The sequence below is a fragment of the Tasmannia lanceolata genome, unplaced genomic scaffold (genome assembly GCF_043159265.1).
Source record: "Tasmannia lanceolata isolate RefF3 unplaced genomic scaffold, GAP_Taslan_0.1 ptg000006l, whole genome shotgun sequence".
Lineage (NCBI taxonomy): Eukaryota > Viridiplantae > Streptophyta > Magnoliopsida > Canellales > Winteraceae > Tasmannia > Tasmannia lanceolata.
Window position 1 is genome coordinate 19,975,904 of NW_027518683.1, and position 19,453 is coordinate 19,995,356.

The window sequence follows — 19,453 nt, forward strand, 5'->3', positions numbered from 1 at the left end:
TAAGATTTTCTTTTCGTGTTGGCAAATGTACAATTTCGGGCCAAACTAACTATATACTTGGTTGGACCGTCCCATGAGGATATAGAAATTTGCTAGGCTTTGCGGAAACCAACTCACGGGCTCACTTTTGCAGGAGAAAACAGCCACTCATATGAATTAAATGAAAACGTGAATAAGACAAATGGAAGTGATATATTCACCCTCTTTTTTAGTTGGGACAGCCCCCTCTAATGTGTTTAGGACTTCTCTCTCACACTGGAGGGCCCCGTCTGATGAAAGGAAAAAAAAAAGGTAAGCCTGTGGCTGTTCTTTCCTGCAAAAGTGTGCCGGAAAATGGTCTTCCGTAAAATTATCTAGCAAATCCAGTGTGTATCTATAATATTGAGATTTACTAGCGTCCATCACAAAAGGCCTTTCCCGGATGGTCTGTTGCATGTGACAGCAGCCATACTTTTCAGTAGATTTTCTCTTCATTCCCGAGGTGGCTGCTGTCACATGCAACAGACAGACCATTCTCGAAATGCCTTCTGCGATGGACGCTAGCAAATCCCAATAATCTTGGATTTCCTCAAAATCCCGGATGGTAGACGAGAGAGGAAACCGTCAGTTGCTTTCTGATTTTTCGTTTTTCTTTCCGTCGAGTGAGGTCCCGCGTTTCCAGGTTTTAGAAATCTCAGGATGGGGAGAGATTTCTAAAACCTGGATTTCTTACTTAAAATCGGATTGTAAAATCCAGAATTCTATTGTTTGTTTGTTTCTTTTCTATTTGTACATAATGACCGCCCCAGTCTTTTTTAATGAATTCTACCATTCAAAAAATAAATAAATAAATCCCAGAATTTTACGCCACTTTCGAACTAAAATCTGAGTTCTAAAATCCACATATTCAAACAGCCCCTAAGAGTTAGTCATTTAAGAAATTGTTGGGGTCAGTATTGATCATGTATTTAATCAAGGATAAGGTTCTTTCAAGGTTCTTCATTAAAAGTCTAATTTTATGAAAATTAGACTTGGGTAGTAGGCACCTACAATTTTGTAGATTTCCGGGAAGCCAAAAAGAAGAGGGAGCAAACTCTAGAAGATAGCATCTGGACCTTTTTCAAGCTGTGTATGGAGTTCTACATCAATGGAAAGCCTTGCATACATTAACTAAAACAAAGGTTTTTCTTTCTCAAGAATGTAGTTCGATTTTGGTGCCCCATTTTTAGCATACGGATTCTTGGTTTGTCGAGGCTAAAGACAACCCTTGGCTTCGTTATCTTTTGCATTTTCTTAAGAATTGAATAGGTACATGGGGTTATACTAGGAGAGAGGTTTGGCACAAGTGTGTCCTCGTATCGTTTCCCAATAAAGAAAAGGAGACCCATATCACTATTAACAGAGAAAGGACTGCCAATCCTTGACACACACACACACACACAAAATTTCAAAGGGAAATGATTTCTACACTTCCTTGTTTTGATAAAAACGCTCCTCGCTTGATTAAAGAGTAAAATTCACAGCCTGCGATAAAATAAGTGAGTTCAATTATTAAAAAGGTCTAGTAAGAGAAGTGTTTAACCAAAGTGAAGAGTTTCATTAAACACAAGAAGTGATTACGCAAAATAAAGAGAGGATTGCCGAATTTCAAATGGCAAAAATGATGGAAACCAACATGGTTACAAATAATAATTATAGAAATATCCCTCCACGAATGGTTATTATTTGTAAAACTAGATTACTCAATCCAGGATCTTTTTTATGTGCTGATAACAAATGCAAGAATGTTCTACAAAACAGTCCAACAACCAAATTATTCAATGAAATCCCATATATTTTTTGGGTGCTAATAGCAAAGCTGCACACCTAATGCTATATACCAAATTGCGAATGTGATGCATTTTAAGATGTAAGAAGATCAAGAGTATAAGAAAATGTGAACTGCTTTCAAGAATTGATCTTCTAATGTGCTTAATATTGTCAAGATTTGTCATTCCAACAAAAGTTCTTTCTTCCACGACATCATATTGGTTACAAGATGAGGGAATGACCACATGATTATAGAAGAAAACTTTTCATTCAGCCAACCAGAAGTAATTGAAATTGCTTGAACTTGAAGCGAAGTAAACTTTTAAACCAGTTTGCAAACCAGAAACTGAAATGAAATTTCAAGACAAGCCATACATGGGGACATCAAACCTTCTAAGTAGGATAGGGGTCCTCCTCAAAACATTTGTCATCTGTCAGAGGACCTTGGTCTCCACATTTGCTGACCCGGTCCTGGACTTTGTAATGTGACAGACGAAGAAGGGCGGCTTCCGATCCGCAATGCATGCACAAAACGATCTTCTATAGCCATATTCACTGGGGTGGACACCTGTGAACGATGCCTAAACACTCTGCCATGGGCATTAGAATAACCTTGTGGATTCCTTGATCCAAGTTCTGAACTGATGTGAGGCCTAACTAGGGCAACGGTCAAAGAATTTCGGTCTGATAGGACAGAAGGAGAAGAAAGCATCTGGTGTGTTTCACCAAATGCTCTAGATATCCTGGTTAGCTGAGTTAAGGCAACGGCTCTCGCAGCATTGTCAGGCTGCTCAAATGGATCTTCAATCTAAGAAGAAATAATGGACTCAAGGTAAAAGTGGCAAATTAGAAGATGTACTTTCACATGCATGTGTATCTATAAATATATAAAAGGAAAATGATATCCCCAGTCCCCTGTTTTAATAACGACACTCCTTTTTGCATTTCACACTTTTCTAACTACTGTTAAAAGCTGTTTTTTTAATGGCACTGTTAAAAGCCGTTATAATAACCAACATGACATCAACAGCTAATCACATAATTTTTTAATAAAGAAAGATAGTGCCATTATCAAAACAAGAAATACATATATCATTTCCCAATATAAATGTGTCCATAGCTCTATCTCTGTGCTAATGCATGCATGAGAGAGAAGCTTACGAGTATGTGGTGGGGTTTCTGCATCCATTTGGCATTGTTCCATTTGCGTTCCCATCGTCCAGTATATGTGCAAATTGCAAAATCCACTGACATAATATCGATTCCAGAAAACTGTACAACAGAGGTTAACGTTGAGTTGTGCAAACAAAAGGAAAAAGGAAAAAAAGATTTGCATGAGATCAGTGACTTCTTACATTTATGTAAGAATTCAAAATCTGTGAAAAGGTATCGAATGCTCCAATATCCACATTCAAGAAATAAATTACTTGTAAAAAAGTCACTAGTCCAAAAAGCAAGCAGTCAACAACTGCACCTCTTATGCTATTAGGATCCTTTTTTATGAAAATAAACCAAAATTGATTTAGGCGACAAAGCCAATGAATCTTAATAAACAAGGCAGTTGACTCATTCATCACATAAAGTTAATTTATGTGGGATCAAGGAGTAATTTGGATGTCCGAAAGATTTTTTCCTGGAAAATGTTTTCTTGGGAAACAAGGTTTCTGTTTTGTGGTAACCTCATTTCCATGGAAGGAATTCTAATGAATAAAAAATCCTCAAGACACCGAAATAAAATAAAAAACACACTAGCTGGCCCGGAGTCTAGTGTTTGGTAATCTCATTTCTATTACAAGAATTCTACTGAATGATGCCCACCCGCCCGCACGTGCCCGTATGGAAAATTTCGGGTGTTACACTATGCAATGTTCCCCTCTTTTCCCTTTTCAATGCTACCGTCTCTAATCCAGAACACCTGGCACTCGTGTACATGATCTCAAATTGTTTATTTGGTGAGTCCCGTCATGATGCAAGCCTGATGTTTTTTTTTATTTGGTAAGTAGATAAATTGGCTTGAATGCAGAAACTAGTGCTTCTGGAACAAAACAACTTCACATTAAGCTATAGGATCCACTCCAAGGTTTTAAATTTCAGTTTCAGTCGGCAAAGAAACGGAAACATTTCGGTTTCGATTGGAATTACGGTGGAAATCTTGTAAAATCACAAAAATGTATGGAAACATATGCAAATGATGAAGTTTTAAGAAGAAATTTTGAGAAGTACAATGTAATTAAGTATAAGATAGTACAAAGAACAAATAGATTTGATGTATCAAAAACCAAAAAAAGGGCAACTTCTTCTCCCCCCTCCCTAGGTCGATGGAAACCCTAGGGAGGGAGGCCATTTTCATCTCTCTCTCTCTCTCTCTCTCTCTCTCTCTCTCTCTCTCTCTCTCTCTCTTTTAGTGCTTTTTTCCCCTCTCTCTCTCTTCGATCTCTCTCTCTCTCTCGCTCTCTCTCTCTCCTTCCTGATCTCTCTCTTTCTCCCCTATCTCCTTTTCTTTCATTTTTCTGATCTCTCCCTGGTCTCTCTCTTTCTGTTTTTTCTGTTCCCCCCTCTTTCTATCTCTTTGGTCTCTCTTTCTCTTAGTTCTATCTCTTCTACTTTCTGATCTCTCCCTTTCTCTCCCTTGATGGGCAAGGGAGGTGTTGGTGGCCGGATGATGCCCGGGTTTGGGCAGATCTCGCAGGGGTTGCAGCAATGGTGGCTGGAGGTGCGGAATGGCCGGATCTGGGTCCGAGTAGGCCGGATTTAATGGGGAAAGGAATGGAATTGGATAGGGCAGACGGATAAAGTAGGGTGGACGGAGAAAGTGGGCTGGTGAGTCGTCGAAAGTGGTGGACGTGGCAGGAGTATGAAAAAGGGTGGCCGGATTCAGGGGAAAAAAGGAGGAGATTGGATGTGGAGGTGTTAGTAGTGGTGGTGGAGAAAAAGTTTGATGATGGATGCGGACGGCGTTATTGAGACGGCCGGTTATTCAAACCCTCTTCCCCCGCATGAAATGCGGAAATCACGGGAGACGTCGGAAATGGTGCGGCGACCGACAAAGGGCTTTGGGAAGCCGTGGGTCGCCTATCTGGGGGCTGTGTTGAGTAGCGGAGGTGACGGGTAGCCGGAGATAGCGTTGGGGTTGTCGTCTGGAGATTGGAGGTAAAAGATGGGTTTGATCGAGGTGCAAGGTTGGGGCTAGAAGGGCCGAGGTGCTAGGTTAGGTTAGGTGTTTTGGGTTGCAGGTAGTTAGCTGGAGTGATGGAAGGCGGTGGTTGGAGAGGTAGTGGTTGAGGGAGGAGGTAAGACTAGGGTTAGGTGGAAGGTAGGGTAGGGTCAGGATTTAGGGTTTGGTGGAAGTGAAGAGGAAGAATGCTAGGGTGAACAATGGTGGTCTCTAGGGTTAGGTGGAAGGAAGGGTAGGGTTGGGGATATAGGATTCTGGTGGAGGTGAAGAGGAAGAAGTTAGGATGAATAATGGTAGTCTCTAGGGTTAGACTAAGGTTTTTTGGATTGGTGGTTTAATGGGGATCCCCCGGGACAGGCGGTGGCGCAAGGTGGAGGCCGCCGAAGATCGAATTCAATGGGATGGCTATCGTGCACGGTTAGGGGCGCACAATAGCTCCAGGCCTTTGAGTGGGATTTTTGAAAATCGAATTCGCCAGCTAGAAAGTGGTGGAGAAGTCTGTGTGACGTGGCAGGTCACACATATGACTTGATGGGGCCCACAAATATGGCACTTGTTGCATTCGAATCAATTGAAACCATTGGGCAGTGTAAAGGAAAGGAATGGGGAATGGTGAAGGTACCTTCGGCTTGTTTAGTAGATGAAGAATTTGAAAGGGAAGTGGAATAGTATGGAAGTGCGGACCTACCTGTAGCGATTGACCCAGAAGATCTTTTCTTTTGGTTTTTAATGGCCTAGGAGTATACTCCCGGCCACCCTTAATTGATTCTATGTAATGCAAGTAGGGACCCCTGGCCCCCAATGTAATCTTCATAGTATCAATGAAATTATCAATTTTCAAAAAAAAAAAAGATAGTACAAAGAACAGTCATCCCTCCAAGGACCCCAATTTTATGTCAATACGACATAATTACGAGGTGGTATTGGTCTCATGCCAATTTGACATCCAATGCATAAAATGTGGTTCCTTTGTTGTGCAGTCCAATAATGTTGCCTACCAAATATCATTATCTATATTAATAAAATGAAAATCAAAGTAAAATGACTTACAAAAAAAACCCCATTATGTGCTCAGTTAGAGACTCATCATTTGTATGATGCATAGGTTTTAAAATTTGAAATTCTCGTCACTTGACATTGAAATGAAAAGTGGGATCATCTTCAACTTAGCTAGGATGGGCCCACAAAGGATGTTGACAAAGCTAAAAATCTTAAATATTTCTATACCTTTGCAACTGGTATTGGCACCGTTGTTTGCATAATTTACATCTGAATGACAATTTATTTATAAATGTAACAAATCAAAGGTTGAAAAATAGGGCCTTGGTAAAAACTGGAAAAGTTTTAAAATGGAAAAAGGGCCTAAGTAAAAACAAATCAAATAAACACGTTTTAAGAAAAAAAAATCCAATCTTTCTAGAGTTTTCGCAAACATGGTTTTCTACAAAAAAAAAATCCAGATATTTTAGGGGTTTTCAAAACAGGATTCCCCCCCCCCCCCAAAAAAAAAAGGCCATGGAAAAGCAAGAAAAAACGTATTTCTTTGATTTATTGCATTTTTTATTTACAACATATTAGGCCAGGATTTTATTATTTTGAGAAAAAACAATTGCATATGTTGTAAATCGGAACATATTTCTATTTCTTTGTCGTTTCGACCATTTTGGTCGAATTTCAGCCAAACTTTCAACCAAAATAATAGTGGAACGAATCTATTGAGATCTCGTTTTGGTGGGGATGGAACCGGAATCATCTTAGCCGTTTCGTGTCGGTTTAGGTGGAAATAATGAAGTGGAACGAATCCATTGAGATTTCGTTTCGATGGGGATGGAAACGGAAATATTTCAGTCCTTCCGTGTCGGTTTTGGTGGAAATTTAAAACCATGATCAAGTCATGGGAGCCCAAAATTGACTGATGATCCACAGTCAAAGCATATGCATCCTCTATTGAGTGGTTAGGATAGCCCAATTGATGTTTTTAAGAGCTAAGATAGCTTAATGTTCATTTACACTATAATTTTTGAGTAATGTCTTCATGTTATATTAGAAGGATGAGGCGCATCATATATAGGTCTAAATAGCTTCTTTAGTAATTACCATTAAGTGAGCATTCTATATAGAGCATTCAAGTTGTGGGGTTGGAATATAACCCTCAAAAAATCGTTCTCCCCTACTCTGTCTTCCTTCTCTTTCTCTCTTCCTCCTCCCATAGGAATTGGAAGTGAGTGGATCATTAAAAGCATAACATCACATTAGAGCAATCTGGTTCATAAAAATATGTAATCAGAGCATGGTTGATCTGGAAAAGGATTCATTAGGTATGTTATGGAATTGAAACCCTAAATTTCCATTCTCTATTCTCTATCCTCTTGTTTTTTGGCTCTCCCTTACACCGTCAAATTTGAGGCCTTGGACATCTCGCATTCCTCCATCCTCTTTTACCTTGTCTTTGGGTCCCTCTTCAGACCACAGATTTATTGTCTTCTCTGCCATCGGAGCCATTGAGACTTGCATCTTAAGTCCAATTGAAAACATTAACTCCACCCCTCAACCAATCGAGCACTTAACCCGAGCCATATCTACCTTTGAATCCTTAACCCTAGCCATAGTGATGTTATCTGCATCACATAGACTTATTCAACCCCAATCCTTTCAAAACCCTAGCCTCAATCCCATTCAAAATTCTAAACATGATTCCATATGAAACCCAAATTCTAATCCTATCCAAAACCTTAATCCTACTGCTTTTTATTCTTGAAATCCTAGGGTTTTCATTTGTGTGCACCGACATCCCATGGGGTGCTTTGCATTTGTTCCCTAGAGGGTTCTAGTCAATCTACTCCCCTTTGGTGCTAATTCAAGGAGGGTGCATTGTAATCAAGGTTTTAAATTTCGGTTTCGGCTATAATTTTGGGCTTCGCCAAAACCGAAATTTCAGCCGAAATCCCGAAATTTCGGTAATTTCAGCTGAAATTCCGTAAAGAAATAAAATAATAATATTCTATTGAAATTTCAACCGAAATTTGGCACGTTTCGGGAATTTCGGTTTCAGAACGTTTCGGTTTCGTTGTTGACCGAAATCTGAAATTTCGGTCCAAAATTTCGGATTTCGGTCGAAATTTAAAACCTTGATTGTAATGACTCGACTGTTTTTCTATTTTGCCTAAGATGGGTACACTTGTGCCATTTTTTTAAGCATGGCGTGCCTTAATGTAGAGAAGGTGGGTGTTAAGTCAGTTATTCCTTTCTTGGGCTGTTGGACCTTTCTTTTCATGGGCTGCCATGTCTACACGAGAGCGAGTCTTCTCTTCGTGAGGACTACCATCCCTTTGGTTTTGGTCCAGACTTAAGTCCAAACAGAAGTGGAAGTACTTCGTGGAAGTTTATGTAAGTCCATGAAAATCTTGTAAAAATCATGGAACTTAATAGAATCCGTGAAAACAATGGAGATTTGATGAAACTTCAAGCAATACTATAATAAACAAAAATACAGCCCCAGAAACCTTCTGAAGGGAGAGCATCCTTCACAAGAATCACAAAGAAGTTAGCTACAATGATGGGGCACATCAGATCTGTAAGAATGTCTTTTTTATTAGTCATAGGTTTTAAATTGAGTCTTTTATAAGGATTTAAGCCATTTGGGGTAGAAGAGTTATTTTTTTCCTATGAATTCACATAAGCCACTCAAGTGAATTGGCATTGCCCTTTATAAAGAACAATTTGAGATACAAATTTCCTGTGAACACTTAGGTGTTATTATAGCCTCTATAAAGTACATTTTGGACAGATAAGATCAAGGATCTGACGGATGGTTAGATTAAGCTCAACAATGAAATTTACAAGGTAAATATTTCAAGATCTAATGGTTGGAATTGATTGAAATTGTTAAATATTACTTTATTTTCCTTAAGATCCGAAATTGTGTGGTTGGATCAGATCTATCTTTCGAAAGTCACATTAACCCTAAAGTTCTATCATATTTTGGTGGGCTTTAGCAAGTTAAAGATTGAATTGAACTTCTATTAACCCCACGTCACAATCACATAAGCAAGACAATCATCCATAATAGTTTAATAAGATCAAACAACTAGTGACCATCGTGCGTGTCAAGAATAATATGGTTCATTCTAATTATAGATATTTTACATATTTTAAAAGCTGATGATCGTGCTATTTGCTTTACTTTTAAACTTATTATGGAATGAGCATTATTATTTACTAGACATATAGGGTTTTTTGGTTATGTGGGTGCTTTGCAAGGAATCAAATTTTGGGCTTCAGTCCCCACAAAATTCGACACATATTAGCGAAAATCAATGTGTGTTTAAAACCTTAAGTGTGGATTGTGGTGATTCATGAGAAAAAAACTTCCCTTTGTAAGGACAGTTGTATCTCCTACTGTGTGATCTTGAGGATTGCTGCCTTCGTAAGGACTGTGCTGTCTTTGTATGGACTATGCTGTCCTTGTGTGAACTGCACTGACCATGGACTGTTGTATTCTTTGTGGACTACGGTGCTCTTTTTCGTAGTCTGATGTGCAAGTTTGTGGACTGTTGCCTTGCTAGCTCAATTATGATGTGTTTGTGAAAAGTCGACTGTGATGCTATTTCTCTTTAAGTTTGGATTGTTGTGCCTTTGTATGGATATTGCCGTGCCTTGTTGTAGCAGTTAAACCTTCATGAGTCTTTGTGGTCTCTTTTGTGGACTGTTGTGCCTTGGGCAGACTACTATCAAATAGTTTGGACCGTTCTCTTCGTGCGAATGTTGTGCTCATTTTCATGTGCTATTTGCACGGTGACGACACCTAGTCCTTATTTCTTCGGCTGTTGTTTATGCGTGTGGATTCCTGTCTCTGTGTGTGGAATGTTGCATTACCATGTGCAATGTGTTGCCTTAAGATTGTTGTTATCTTGCAGCCCTAATTTGTGACCGTGTTGTCTTCGTGTGGAGTAGCTACTGTGCTGCTCTAACCTGTGATTGTGACTGATCTATTTGTGCGGATTGGGCTGTTGTGTTGTTGCATGTGGACTGTGGAGGTGCTTCGTGCTGGCTGCCTTTGACTACTATGTAGCCTTTGTGTGGGCAGTTGAGTAGTTTTTATGCGGGCTATTCTATAGGCTTCGGATGGGCCATTGTGCAGCCTTTGAGTGGGCAGTTTTTTAGCCCTACTATTGTTGGATGCTTGTGCAAGCTTGGTGTGAAGTGCTGCCTGGGATTGCTGCTTTGTGTGAACTGTTGCTGCAAGTGAGCCGTCTTGAACTGTTGTGAGACCTTCATGTGGACTGTTGAGCAGCCTTGGTGTAAATTGTTGAGCAATCCCATGTGGACTAAGGTGCTGGTTTGTGTGGATTTCTATGCAATATTCAAGGTTTTAAATGTCGATTTCGATTTCGGTTTCAGTCACCACGGAAACAGAAATGTTTCGGTTTAGGTGGAAATCCTGTAAAATTAATGAAATGTATGAAAATATGTGCAAATGATAGAATTTAAACACGAAACTTCAGGAAATGCTATAATAAGCACAAATAGGGGTGCAACTTGGGCGGGCTCAACCCAAACCCCACGGGTTCAAACCCGCAAAAAGTCGGGTTGGGTTGAGTTCGGGTCAGGTTCGGGTTCGGGTCGAGTTTTCTCAACCCGGGTTGAGTTCAGGTCGGGTTCGGGTTGAAGGCTTGGGCAACCTGACCCGAGTGAACCCGACATTTTTAATAATTGTTTTAATTTTTTAAGCTTAAAATCTCGGGTTGGGTCGGGTTGAACTCGGGTCGGCAAAAAGGGTTCCTCGGGTCGGGTTAATATATTTATTTTTTGAATGGTAGCAAATTTCATTAAAAAGAGAGATGACCAAGAAAGTCATTCCCAAAAATACAAGTGAACTCGAATATATAAAGAGGGACCAAAAACCAATGAAGGAAAAACATCACGGGGGCAAAAAATCAAACATCTCCAAGGATTGCTTGACAACTCCTACCCTAGCCAGCCGACCAGCCACACTATTCTCTGATCTTCTAACATGGGAGAAAGTGATCGACGAATCTCAAATTTTGACCTTGATCTCGTCAAATAAATGTGTAAATCTCCACGGCGGGAGAAGAGAGCCTCTTAACCACCATATGGTATTAAGAGAGTCGCCCTCAACCGTTACCCTATTCAGATCCTCCTTCGCCAAACTTTTTATCCCCTGATGAACAGCTCATACTTCAGCTTCGCTTGCATCCACAGTCCCTATGGGCCCAGAAAAATGCCCACACCATCCCTCCTCCAGAATCCCTAAGGACTCCCCCTATACCTGCTGAACCTGGATTACACCCAAGCTTGAGCCATCAAAGTTTAATTTTAGCATTCCCTGCATTGGGGGATCCCATTCCTGTACAATGATCTCCCGCCTTTCGACGCTAGGACAAATCCTTCCACCCTTCCCAAAGAGCATATGATGAGACAAAACGAAAGAAAGGAAGATATTTTACCAAGCAATAGACAAGGCAATGACTTTAATGAAGAGAAAAGGGGAAGATCTAGAAACACCATCGAAAACTGAAGAGAAAAGGAGAAGATCTAGAAACACCATCGAAAACTCCCGCATTCCTTTCTCTCCAAAGGACCCACAGAGTGGCTAACACGCACACATTCTAAAGAATCTTCCCTTTATGCCTCAAAGGAACCAGTGACCAACCTAGTAGATCTTTAAGATTAGATGGGAAAACCCATGAAATACCAAACCAGTGAAGGATCCTACTCCACACTTCCCTAGAAACTTTGCAATGAATGAATATGTGATCCACTGATTCTCCTGCGCCTATGCATAAGGCACAATGATCCACTATCAACATCTCCCTCTGCCTTAGGAAATCAATCGTCTGAATCCAAACTTTAACCGCCGCCCAGTTGAATGTGCAAACCGAAGAGGGCGCATGGATTTTCCATACTTTTCCTTCGATAGGGGACATAGGGCTAGGCACCAGAAAACTATAAAAAAATTTGACAGAAAATACCCCACTATCAACATCTCCCTCTGCCTTAGGAAATCAATCGTCTGAATCCTAATTAAATTTTGTATAAAAGAAAATAAGACTTTCTTTCAAAAGGCCCCTTTTCCTTCTATGTTAGAAGCCTTCAAAAGCCCTCTCATGAGAAGAAAGAAGATAGAGCAGTTTGAATGAATCGAATCAGTTTGAACCGGTCAAACATAGTCCATGTGCTTGAGGGCATTACTTACATCAAGGTAGATACCTATTTTCTATAATTAATATTTTCATTTGATGTTTGAGACTCTGAGAACTGATCTGATCTTGTGTTTTATTATTTTTAAGATTATTATCCAATACAAATGGATTTGTATGGGAGATATATGACTAGTATATGACAAGTTTGTGAGCAAACAATTCATATTATTTTTATTTTTTTGAAAAACGAGATATTTTCATTGATACCATGAAAGTTACATTGGGGACCAGGAGTCCCCACTGTTATTACAAAGTATCAATTAAGGCTATTCAGGGCATACCCTGAACCACAAACTAAAGAACCATATAAACCATTGCTTCCTATTCATTCCATGGGGAGATCTTACTGTTCAGTTTATCCTACAAAGATTTTCCCCGATCACACCCAAGATTTTATCCTGTATTGCCGCTGCTCTGTATTGCCGCTGCTCCTCCTTATATCTATCATCTTTCTTCAGTCAATCCTCCGACCCCTATAATTCCAGACCATCACCTCCTCAATCCTATCATCACATCCAAGAAAAAGGAATTCCAGGCAATCATGACTCCTTAAGAAAAAGACCATGGTCTCTCAAGCTATCAGGACTTAACTTCCTACCTTTAGCACACCTGAAATTTGACTTTATATGGGCCAATTCCTCTCGTTATTTCACCCACCTATCTACAATACTGTGTTAAAAGCTATTGACAAGCTAAAACACTACTTCGTAAGTACTACAAATTTAACCCCAAAATCCAAAATCCCAAAAAACCAAAAAGTCCCGTTCTGTTTAAAATCCAAAACTAAGATTCCCCAAAATCTAAAATCTTCCATGCAACAACCAATCAAATCAGGGAGCACTTCCTTAATTTGCCAAGGAAGAATTCAACACTATTCTGCAGCCTCTTATCCTCAGAGAAAAAAACGATCGCAAACTCTGGAGTAGGGACTTCCTCCATCGGGTCCTCCAGAGTAGCAATTAGTTCCTTCAACCTACTGATGCAGAGAATTCGGTCCGCCTCCCACCCAATTCGACGCATACTATCTTAGAATTTCAATTTGTCCTTGAAAAACTGAAACTTATGAACCGCTACGCATATGTTCTTGAGATTTCGAGTTCCAGTCAAAGAAAATAACTCCTCCACATTTTGCTGAGCGTCCTCTTTAAGCTGCTTCCATTGCCTCTTAAGTTCCCGTTTTGCAAGCTCGCTTGGGGTAGGATCTTCAATGGATGCTCTAATTTCATTATACATAAGAGCTTTTACCTCATTCAAAGTATTAATCCAAACAGAGCAATCTACCAATTCCGCCCTTCTTTGTCTAATAGACTGAGTTTCCAAAGTAATAGGATCCATGGAGACGACTATTCTGATCTATAATCGTATTATCCTAAAAACGGGGGGCTTCCTTACATTTTCCTTTAAACAATTCCTTATAAAGGAGGGAAGACGTACCGAGCAAGATACCTCATTCAAAGTATACCTTTAGCATAGATTTAGAGGCCACCGCCTGCAATTAATACGGCGGTGATAAAGCCAGTTGTAATGAAAACCGAGGTAGTACTTATTCCTTACCTTGAACACTCTTCCCAAGAACCCGATTTTGCGTCTTTTAGTATTCAACCTAGAGCCCTTTACTACCTATGATTTATTCATTACCCAGAAAAAATTGGACCTAAAGGGGAGGGAAGGCTTTTCTCCAGGCCTGACGTTCCATCAATTGCTGCAGAACTTGACATGTCCGGAACATGCCATACTTCGTAGAAAAATCTGAGGTTTAAAATCTTGACCCAAAATGCTACACAAAAGGTTCCCCATCAATTTATGTGCTTTTGTAATTGATTTTCGGAACCTTTTGGAAGCTTGACCTTGACGTCCCCCCCAATGGCCGATCGAGGCTCCACTTCGATTAGACAACTACTTTTGAATTTTGAATTTCAAATACGAATCCTGGGCCCCGCCCAGGTCAGAGCCCCGAGAAGCCCCATTCGACAATCGAACGGGGCCCACCGGATCAACAAGGGAAGACCTATCAGACGTCGGAGCACTGCCCGCGAGAGCTCGACCCCAATGGCAAAGGTCTGGTCTAAGACCCTGAGCTTAACACCAGAGGTAGGGAACATCCAGCGAAGGGCTAAAATTTTGGCCAAGACGTAACTCATACAATTCTGAAGGGAACCTTCCATCTTAGTTTCAACAACCTCACCAAAAAGGCCCCCAAGCACCTCCACCGTTGACACAGCCCAGGCGTGCAGTGGGATGCCATAAAAGTGAACCCAGAGAGCTTCTTCTCCTTGAATAAAATCTTTTTTCCATGGTGAGAGGGAGAGCAAATGGTTACCCAAGGCCGCAGAACCCATAGCGAGGGTCTGAGAGGCCTGAGATTCTGATTCAAACATGAAAAGAACTTCATTTTTCGCCAGCAGAGATGGACAATGTAAAGAAGGAATTTCCCAGACCTCTTTTGCCCATTGCCAGAGCTCAACCAGATATTGATATTATGATATTGAATAACTACTCATAGTAGTATATATTTAAATTAACTCCACCTGTGTTTTACGTAGCCTATCCCAAGCCAGGATAAAGGAGGGTTGGCATCAAGTTGGGAGCCGGCCGTAAACTTGGCCACTTTTCTATGAAATGAATCCTATAGAAAATTCGTTGGGGCGTAACCCTCTTTGTGACGCGCTGCATCGGTGCCCGGATGAGTGTTAAATGAGCAAGCGTCCTTGCACCTTCATGGGCAGGTGCGGGGGGTGAAGAGGCTAGTCTGGGGCCGTCACTCCCTAGTGACGTGCCACATCGATGCCCGAGTGTGGTGAAAAATGAGCAAGGGTCCTCGCACTTTACTGGACAAGTGCGAGGGGCGAGAAAGCTACTCTTAAGAGTAGGATTCTTTTAGCCAGTTGGAACATAGGTTCACTAATAGATAAGCTGAGGGAATTAGTTGATACGATGAGTAGAAGGAGAGTTAATATAGCTTGCCTTCCGGAGACTAAATGGATAGGAGAAAATTTTAGAGAAATCGAAAATGTGGGTTTCAAGTTATGGTATACAGGGAAGGAGAGGAATAAAAATGGTGTAGGGATTATAATAGATAAGAGCCTAAGAAGTGAGGTTGTAGATGTCAAAAGGAAGAGTGGTAGAATTATTCTAATTAAATTAATATTAGGTGAAGAGACGATTAATGTCATTAGTGCGTGTGCCCCTCAAATAGGATTAAATGACTCGATCAAGAGGCAATTTTGGGAGGATATGGATGAAGTAGTCCAAAGAATACAGCATGGAGAGAAGTTACTCATAGGAGAAGATTTAAACAGGCATGTGGGAAGAATTAGTGGGAGGTTTTAAGAGAGTTCATGGAGGATTGGGTTTTGCCAATAGGAATGAGGCAAAGGAAGATATTTTGGAGTTTGCAGTGGCATATGATTTGATGTTAACAAATACTTTTTTAAGAAAAGAGATTCACACTTGATTCTCTTTAGCAGTGGCACCAACTATAGGCAGATAGATTTTATACTCATTAGGAGAGAGGACAGAGCTGCATGTAAAGATTGTAAAGTCATACCCGGGGAGTGTTTAGTCACACAACTTAGGCTGATGGTGTTGGATATATGCATTAAACGTTGGAAGAGAAAAGATAGAGATGTTAGACATCCAAGGACTAGGCGGTGGAATCTCAAAGGGGAAAAACTAAAAATGTTTAAGGATAGGCTACTTAAAGAAGGACCTTGGAGTCGTGATGAAGGGACTAATATTAGGTGGAATGAGATGTCTAGTTATATCACGAAAGTGGCTAAAGAGGTGGTACTTGCAAAATCAAGAGGAAGTGGGCCGCGGTCTAACGATACGTGGTGGTGGAATGAGGAGGTCTAAAAGGTGAAATAAGCCAACGAGTCACACCATGAAGCTTTGGGAGAGGGTAATTGAGCAGAGACTAAGAAAAGAGACTAAGGTGTCAGAGAATCAGTTTGGCTTCTTGCCCGGACGATCGACTATGGAAACTATCTTCTTGATTAGGCTGTTAATGGAGATATTTAGAGAAAATAAAAAGGACCTTCATATGGTTTTCATTGATTTGTAGAAAGCGTATAATATGGTTCCTAGGAGTGTCATGTGGTGGGTCCTTGAAAGGAAAAAAATGCTCACTAAATATGTTGATATGCTTAAGGATATGTACGATGGAGCAATAACTAGTGTCAGAAACGGATGGCATGTCTAGTGAGTTTCCAATTACAATAGGACTGCACCAACGATCAGCTCTAAGCCCATATCTTTTTACTCTAGTTATGAATGAACTTACGGAGGGTCTCCGGGACGAAGTGACGTGGTGTATGTTATTTGCAGATGACATAGTATTAATTAACGAAACCAACGCAGGACCTAATGCTAAGTTAGAGTTATGGAGAACTACTTTGGAATCCAAAGGTTTTAGACTGAGCAGGACTAAGACAGAGTATATGGAGTGGAACTTTAGCAATGTAAGGAGGCAGGGCGAGGATGTAGTAAATATGACTGGATAGGAGGTACCTAAGAGGGATATCTTTCGCTATATTGGTTCAATCCTACATAAGGAAGGAGAGATTGAAGAGGATGTTAACCACATAATAAGAGCAAGTTGGTTTGAGTGGAAGCATGCTTCAGGAGTTCTGTGTGCCCGTAAAATACCTACCAAGTTGAAGGGAAAGTTTTATAAGACGGGTGTGAGGTCAACCATGTTGTACAACTCGAAATGTTGTGCAACCAAGAAGCAGCATGTGCATAAGATGAGTATAGAAGAGATGAGAATGATTAGATGGATGTGCAGCCACACAATGTTAGATCGAATTAAAAATGAAGACATTCGTAATAAGGTGGGCGTGACACCAATTGAGGAGAAGATGAGAGAGCACCGCTTAAGATGGTTTGGGCATATCCAACGTAGGCCTTTGGATGCTCCAATAAAAAGAAGTGACTCGTGCCAAGTTGATGGAGTAAAAAGGGGTAGGGGCAGACCGAAAACTACTTGGGTAGAAACAATGAGGAAAAACTTGAGGGTAGGAACATTACAGAGAACATGACCTTTGATAGGAGATAATGGAAGAATGATCCATGTAGACGAACTCAACTAGTGTCAGGATTAGATTTAGTCAATTTGAGCTGGGTAGATCCTTTCACCTTCTTCATGGAAATTTTCTAGAGGATTCATTAGCCGACCCCAACTAGTTTGATATAAAGGCTTTGTTGAGTTGAGTATATTTAAATTAATGGATTTGGATGAAAATGCATAATTGGGGATATTCAGAGTTGCACCAATTACCAGGGAATCAAGCTAATGAGTCACACCATGAAGCTTTGAGAGAGGGTAATAGAGCATAGACTAAGAAAAGAGACTAAGGTGTTAGAGAATTAGTTTGGCTCCATGCCGAGACGATCGACTATGGAAGCTATCTTCTTGGTTAGGCGGTTAATGGAGAGATTTAAAGAGAATAAAAATGACCTTCACATGGTTTTCATTGATTTGGATAAAGCGTATGATAGGGTTCCAGGAGTGTTATGTGATGGGTCCTTGAAAGGAAAAAAGTGCCTACTAAATATGTTGATGTGATTAAGGATATGTACGATGGAGCAGTAACCAGTATCAGAACTACGGATGGCACGTCTAGTGAGTTTCCAATTACAATAGGACTGCACCAAAGATCAGCTCGAAGCCCTTATCTTTTTACGCTAGTTATGGATGAACTTACGGAGGGTATCCAGGACGAGGTGCCGTGGTGTATGTTATTTGCAGATGGCATAGTATTAATTGATGACAACAAAGCAGCAATTAAAGCTAAGTCAGAGTTATGGAGAACTACTTTGGAATTCAAAGGCTTTAGACTGAGTAGGACTAAGACAGAGCATATGGAGTGCAACTTTAGAGATGTAAAGAGTCTGGGCGAGGATGTAGTAAATATGAATGGAGAGGAGGTACCTAAGAGGCATATCTTTGCTATCTTGGTTCCATCCTACATAAGGAAGGGGATATTGAAGAGGATGTTAACCATAGAACAAGAGCAGGTTGGTTGAAGTGGAAGCATGCTTTAGGAGTTCTGTGCAACCGTATAACCTACCAAAGTTGAAGGGAAGCTTTTATAAGACAGTTGTGAGGCCAGCCATGCTATACGGCTCAGAATGTTGGGCCACCAAGAAGCAACATGTGCATAAGATGAGTGTAGGGGAGTATGTGCAGCCACACAAGGTTAGATGGAATTAAAAATGAAGACATCTGTAAAAAGGTGGGGGTGGCACCAATTGAGGAGAAGATGAGAGAGCACCGCTTAAGATGGTTTGGGCGTATCGAACGTCGGCCTTTGGATGCTCCAGTGAGAAGAAGTGACTCGTGCCAAGTTGGAGTAAAAAGAGGTAGGGGCATACCGAAAACAACTTGGGTAGAAATAATGAGGAAAGACTTGATGGGTGGGAACATTACAGAGAACATGACCTTGGATAAGAGAGAAGGGAACAAAATGAACCATGTAGACGAACCTAACTAGTGTCAAGATTAGACTTAATCAGTTTGAGCCGGGTAGATTCTTTCACCTTCTTCATGAAAATTTTCTAAAGGATTCATTAGCCAACCCCAACTAGTTTGGGACAAAGGATTAGTTGAGTTGAGTTGAGTACACACATATATCTGAATGAATCTTATGATTTATCATCCGATACAATTCAACTATGATTACAATTTTTTATTCGATTCCAATTTTCAAAACCTTGCATGGGAAGATACTGGTCAGCAAAGAGCTTCCATTTATGAATATTATTTATTCCTAATGTCAAATTTGGATGTCTAAGTCCTTGCATAGCGTTGGAGAGCAATCTGCTTTGACACCGTCAACAGGCAGGAGGTGATTCTAGTAGAGGACAGAATGTTTTTGGCTGAGATGGTTGTGAATCAAGAGGTCATGGGAATGGTAGAGGATGTGTACAGTACAGTGTGATGGTACACTTCATACTGCATTTGAGTTGACGAATGCATGTTTGTTAAATTAGTAGGATGGGTCCCATGATATATGGGTCTAGTGTCATAATTTTTAAAAATGGGGTTGGAATATAATCTCCATGAAATTATTCTCTTTTCTTTCTTTGGCCATACTCTTCATTCTACTCTTTTTTTCATATGAAATGGATGTGGTGGATTATTAAAAGCTTAACAGTGCAGTTTGCGGGCCATGGCCCATCCATGGTGGGGGCATACCAAATGCAACGTGTACCAAATTAGGATTCATTATTTTTCTGGAAAGTTTTTCCAAGAAAACAACCAAAC

At 40.4% G+C, this 19,453-nt stretch overlaps 1 protein-coding gene across 4 annotated transcripts in view; it reads right to left on the reverse strand.

The window, feature by feature from the left end:
- Positions 1–1,904: 1,904 nt before the first annotated feature.
- The window catches only part of HESO1 (Nucleotidyltransferase family protein), a 36,273-nt gene continuing 18,724 nt past the window's right edge, over positions 1,905–19,453 (reverse strand). For 3 of the 4 annotated variants that reach the window (XM_077382809.1, XM_077382810.1, XM_077382811.1), the window contains 2 exons: positions 2,950–3,060; positions 1,905–2,596 (listed from right to left, as the gene is read on the reverse strand). In XM_077382809.1, the coding sequence (XP_077238924.1) occupies positions 2,216–2,596; positions 2,950–3,060 (492 nt within the window). In that variant the 3' untranslated portion in view covers positions 1,905–2,215. Of the gene's footprint in view, positions 2,615–2,949; positions 3,061–19,453 lie in introns of all 4 variants that reach the window. The other variant, XM_077382812.1, reaches the window with a different exon arrangement.